The sequence below is a fragment of the Drosophila arizonae genome, chromosome 3, assembly GCF_054131065.1.
Source record: "Drosophila arizonae isolate 15081-1271.41 chromosome 3, UAZ_ARI_1.0, whole genome shotgun sequence".
NCBI classification, from domain to species: Eukaryota; Metazoa; Arthropoda; class Insecta; order Diptera; family Drosophilidae; genus Drosophila; species Drosophila arizonae.
Genome location: NC_142923.1, coordinates 26,056,337 through 26,062,472, shown reverse-complemented (window position 1 = coordinate 26,062,472; position 6,136 = coordinate 26,056,337). Strand labels below are relative to the sequence as shown.

The 6,136-nt window shown below is 34.5% G+C and overlaps 1 protein-coding gene across 1 annotated transcript; it reads right to left on the bottom strand.

Moving 5' to 3' along the window:
* Positions 1 to 2,280: 2,280 nt before the first annotated feature.
* On the bottom strand, positions 2,281 to 3,562 carry Adhr (Adh-related). The gene is made up of 4 exons (XM_018001443.2): positions 3,422 to 3,562; positions 2,952 to 3,356; positions 2,483 to 2,891; positions 2,281 to 2,423 (listed from the first exon to the last, which is right to left on the bottom strand). The coding sequence occupies exons 1-3, from the start codon at positions 3,515 to 3,517 to the stop codon at positions 2,562 to 2,564; spliced, it is 831 nt and encodes a 276-aa protein (XP_017856932.1). The 5' UTR covers positions 3,518 to 3,562; the 3' UTR covers positions 2,281 to 2,423; positions 2,483 to 2,561.
* Between the last annotated feature and the right edge of the window lie 2,574 nt (positions 3,563 to 6,136).

Here is a 6,136-nt window from a genome sequence, read left to right as displayed (position 1 = left end):
TGACGTTGAATGATTCTCTAGTGGGTGTGGCAGAAGCTGTGGCATTTGCAAATAAATGAGAAACGGAAGACTCAAGCAGAACAACTAGAAACTTATGCTTTTAAATATGCATCGCTATGCAAAATGGCTTGAATGCCAGCTAATAAATTAAAATAGGTTACGGTTTAAGTATCTGCAAAAATATTTTATTATATATAGAAATCATACATCATATAATCATTATACTATGTATAGATATATACATTATACTATATATATATATATAATCATCATACTATGTATAGACATGCTCAAGACTAAGGGATATAATTTTACAACTAGTTGGTATACTTTTACTAGATGGATCTGGAGGTTTCCTATGACCCACATAAGGCACAGACATGGGTACATGGGGCAGAAGTTGGACTTTTTTTAGTACATAGGATACATATTGAAAACAATGTATTTGCATATATGTAGGTCGGATCGGCTGAATGCTATAGTTAAATATTGAATAAATAAAGTACTGGATTATTTAAAACAAGCAGAAATGTAGCGTCCGATTTGATATTATATAGGTAATTTACGTCTTTCGCCCTTACAGGGCAATGCATATACATGCATATACAGGGTATTGATTATAATCACTTATATAATTTTATGATGCTGAAGCACGCCAGGTTCACATATTTACATACTAGAAATCAAAACAAAGCAACCCAACAAAAATGCATATTTGATATATGATATGACTAATCTTTATACATTTTTATACCCTGAACCCATTGAAGATGTGAAATTAGGGAATAATGGTTTTCTAGAAATGTATGTAACAGGCAGAAGGAGGCGTGGCAGACCCCACAAAGTATATATATTCTTGATCAGCACGACGAGCTGAGTCGATATAGCCCTGTCCGTCTGTCTGTCCGTCCGTCTGTCCGTCTGTCCGTCCGTCCGTCCGTCCGTCTGTCCGTCCGTCCGTCCGTCCGTCTGTCCGTATGTTTGAACGCGTCGATTTCAGAAGATATAAGAGCTAGAGACTTCAAATTTTTTACATGTCTGTATATACAGCGCGGATATCGAGTTCATCATTAAAAATCGATAACTCATCCCGATCTTTTTTTATTGATAAAAAACCCTATCGAAAATCAGTTTTAAAATTATATCTCCTACATCTTTAATGCTAGAGTCTTCAAATTTTAAATATATACTTACATATATGCATTTTATACAATTTCGGTTTTTGGGATCTCGTAGTCGAGCAGTCTCGACTAGAGCTTTCTTACTTGCTCCTAATATACTATTACATGTATAATGATCAAATAGTCAAAATATAAGTACTTTGTGAAGTAAGCCTGGTTCCATTAGCACAAATTTGTTTTCTTAAAAGCTCTGCGAAAGTCTCTTAAACGCACCATTCCATAGATTTTATATTATATATAATATTATACATATACATATCATATCAAAACTTTTTATTATAGATTTTAAATCTTTACTTATTGTTGCCGAGCCTAACTTCGCATGAGACAATGTTTCAATTCGTTCGGCTAAAACTCAAAATGGGAAATCACACTTAAGTATATTGTGCTGTATGTGTGGAACGCGAAGTTGGCTGCGGCTGCTGTTTAGCTTAGACAACAATCAGCTTGGACATTTTAGTGGAGACATACACCTTGAGTGGGGCATTTTAGGTTCCACATATATTTCTATTCAATGTGTTGAGTACTGAAATATGTTCATTTTAGTCAAGTCAATGCACCAAGATAATTTTGTACCATATAGGTACAACAATTTAGGTACATCAATAGATATCTTAATGAGAACACTTGAAGAGTCACATTTAAAAAGGAATAGTTGCTCACTGTTAATTCTTACTCTTGAAAAGTCCCAGCAACTATTCTAGTCTGGGTTATTATATTAGACGATACCCTATAACCTATTTCGACATAATTTAATGAATTTGTTTTTACAGAACAATTTCTTTTTGAATATGTGCTTTATAGGTAGTGATAAGTATGATTGGTTGAAAACTGAAAACGATTTACATACATACTTATGTGTATATAATTATCTACTCGATAATCAATAACAAGCTGCTTAAGTTGGGAAATAAAAGTCGCTTACTGTTTTTGTGACATAGAAAACTGTGTTTCCCAACTTCTTATATGACTCAAATGATACTATTCTATATATATATATATATATATATATCTTTTTTTTCTTTTTTTTAATTTGTCAACAAAGTTTCTACTAGAGATCTAAGGTAAGCTACCTGTATCAGTCCATCATTATAAGAATTATTAAAATATCAAATAAAATCAGTCCAGCACACATATACGCATTCATTTTATTACGAAACATTAAAAGATAATTTTCCAATTTGTTTGTGTAAGGGAATAAAGGTGTATATATAACTGCTTATAGTCCATGCCTGTTCAAATCTGTGGAAGAATCAAAGGCATAATAAATATTTGCATGGATATGCATCTTTCGGTCTTACCCCAACATCAACAGCCAAATTTATCTATATTGTCCTTGAGTGGTATTTCTTTGTTTTTCTTGGCGCTTCTGCTGCGCGGTTAATCATTTCCATCCTCGTCCTCGTCCTCGTTGGGCCTCTGCATGTAGTGGAGCAACTGGTCGGCCATATGCCAATACCAATGTAGCTTGACCAACTCCAGCCCCCCTTTGTCGGCTATCCAAATCTGGCCATTCTCGCCACACTCGATCGCCTTGACGATGTTCTTCGCACACACAGTGGGCGATTGGCATGGAGCCGTGCGCAGGCGATCGGCGAATGTTTGGCCATAGCTGAGGAAGGCTGTGAGCTTACGATCGACGAACAGCTTGGTGGGTCCACAGCACACGGCCATCACAGCGACTCCATTTTGCGAGTAGTACAAGGGATCCTATGAAGATAAATAGGCATTACAGTCGATTCACTTAGTCCATCAGGTGGAAAGACTTGCCGCTAGACTTCTGGTAAAGCCAATCACACCGAATTTGGATGCACTGTAGGCGCAGAAGACGGGCGAGGGATCCAGTCCAACCACTGAGGTCACGTTCACAATCATACCGCCCTTGCCCATCTGCTGCTTATCCATGTAAGGCAGCACCGTGGCGCAGGTGTTCATCATTCCGGTCAGGTTAGTGCTGATCGTTGCATCGATGTCCTGCTCGTCGCAGAGCGTTGCCCCATTGATGAGCACATCGATGTAGTCCATTTGCACCATGACCTCGTCAAAGTACTGCTTCATGTCCTCGCGCGCCATCGTCACATCGTAGGTCCAGAAGAAGATCTGGGTGCTGTGCTTGATCGACTGCAGCTGGGCAATGGCCTGCGGGTTCTCCACACTGTGCAGGATGGCGAGTTTCTGGATGGATTCAAGCGATATTATACCAAGTCATCCAAGGCATCCTAAAGCACTCGACTACTCACTGCAATATTCTTTCTCATCAGCACCTTGCACGCCTCTAGCGAGATGCCTCCACAGTCGGCCACATAGCAGATGTGTTTGCCTGCCAAATCGAACATATTTACCAAACGGTTCGGCCTCTACTTTATCACTGAGCTTTCGAATTGTGCATTTGCCTAACCTACTTCAAAATATTTTATTTCACATTTTTTTTTATCTATTTAATTAAATGAAGAGCTTATCTCTTCTTTGTTGTGTCCATTGCTCAGATTCTTTAGGCATTTATTAATAAAAACTTAATTTCGTCTGCATAATAGAAAAGCTGAAGTAAACAAAAACACTCAAATTCTCATGAAATAATTAAGTCAATTCGGTTGATTAAGCTCTATATTTGAAATGCAATTGATGTTAATGATATAATCGAAATATTTCTCTATTAGAATTTAAATAATATTCTCTTAACTTCATCAATTGGGTTTTCCCGTATTTCCTACACATCTATTCTTCTGTTTCTGTTTTTTAATGGAGCATACTTTCTGGCTAAATACTCAGCTATTTCATAGCAGTCAGCTTTTTGGCGGTGTAAACTTAAAGATATTTCGAAAACTGTGCTTTCAAGATTGACGTGAATTGTTGCGTTTACAGCCAACTTCACGTTGCGCGTTTACTGCTAAAAGTTTTAGCAAGGACACAAACCCATTTGTAAGCCCACTTAGCCAAGGCACATATCTTGTCAGATGATAAGACCAGAATAAATATTTATATCTGCGAATTTGAATTAATAGACTTTACGCTCTTAATTTTTATACAGAGAATTCATTAAAAGTCAGAGTATGATAAGTTTGTTATATAGATAATATTATCAACCCAAAAAAAAATAAAAAACTTTATTATATATTTGTAAATATGTTAATTTTAAAAATATAAATTATATCATACTAAAACTTTTTAATTAAATAAATAATATTAAAATATTAAATAAATATAATTAAATCATTAAAGATTTACATTTGAGCTTAAAGTTTTGCAAGCCGATCTCCCAGTTGCCAGTGCGTAATTTTTAAGTTAATTAAAAAAAAAGGTAAATTAAAAATTAAAAAAAAAACCAATTACCTATTGTAAATATATTTTGTTAATATTGGCTGGCAAATATTTATATATTAATTTATATTCTTCTATATATTAAATGCAAATTGAAAATCTCTTAAAAATACATATATTATTTGATGACTTTCAGCCCTTCAGGCAAAACATTTAAATAGCTCAAATAGTAAACTTCGTCGTTCAGCAGCTTATTACAAAAATTAACACTTCAAGGCAAAATATGTATAAGCACCTGAATATTTATATCAAACAACTTGGACAACTCCTTGGCCCAGCAGCCATCAGTTGTGTTTAACGATCGAGGCAAGTGAATGCCGTTAAATGGAGACTAACTCAATTGGTAACTGCAGCGGCAACAAGTTCTGCGTCTGCGCAGCATCCTCGCTGATGCTTCCTGTTTGATAAATTCAGAAATCAATTGAAAATGCCTGAAAGGCCGACGCGCCAGGCAGCCAAATAGACAGATTCGCGGAAAAGCAGCTGGAAGCAAGCGCGAATTTTTGTCCACTGCCAGCGCTGCTCAAAAATATCACGATATTCGAGTCACGGCTTACTGGCTAAGCAGTGATTCAGTAGTTAGTCAAGTAGTGTCAATAGTTATAGGTAGCCTATAGGAGCTGATGAGGTAAGCAGAAGATTATTTGTAATAGAAATATCTTGTAGATAACAGCTGAAAATCAAAAGAGAGTGAGAGAGAGAGAGAGAGAGAGTTAGCCAATTGTGGATTTTCTCTAAAATGAGTGAAGTGTGAAGTGACTGAGTCCCTGACTGCGACTGCTACAGCAGAGATAGACAGAATCAGTTATTGAGGAGAAATGCATTTTGAAATTACATATCAATAATAATATAAAAATAATTAAAAATATTTATTATTTATATAAAATATTATATTTTATATCAATTAATTTAAACATGAATCTCATTAGATAGTCTTATGTATATAAAATAAATGTATTATTTTGAAAAAAAAAACAAAATTAATAATATTTTTTTTTATACTAGAAAATTCATTTAATTCAAGTCAAAGTTTGTGAAGTTCTAAGATTGTGAAACTTCAAAAATGTCAAACCTACATATTAAGTTAAGTAGTGTAGTAGTGTATATTATATACAGTATATATGTTAATTGTTAGTTAAATGAAAAACTCGATGAGGAAACATTAGCCAAGATATTGCTAAATCTAGTTTTGTAAAGAATTAAATATATAATTAAATGAAAGTATATAAATTAAGTATACAATTAAATATTTTAAGTATCTGTACCTATATCTCATATATAAAAGAGAAGTATTGTCAAGCTTATATAAACTATATCATGATTATCAAAATAATCGAAGTAATCAAAATAATATCCGATATTCAATTTCAATTTTTCAATTGCAATTTATTTCACTCTTTGCTATAACTACATGATTTTGTAAATGATATTTTACAATATTTTAGGAGATATCCGATATATCTACATATATGTATATAGCACTCAGTTAAGCTTAACTTGCTCGACACTTCAAGTCTCTAGTTCAAGCTAGCGGTGAGTTTAATGTAAAACTTCTACAGCATCTCTGACAGTAGTTTGTTAGTCTGTTCAAGGAGGTAGAGGGGCGGTAGAGGCCGCTCGATTTTGGATGTACCCCT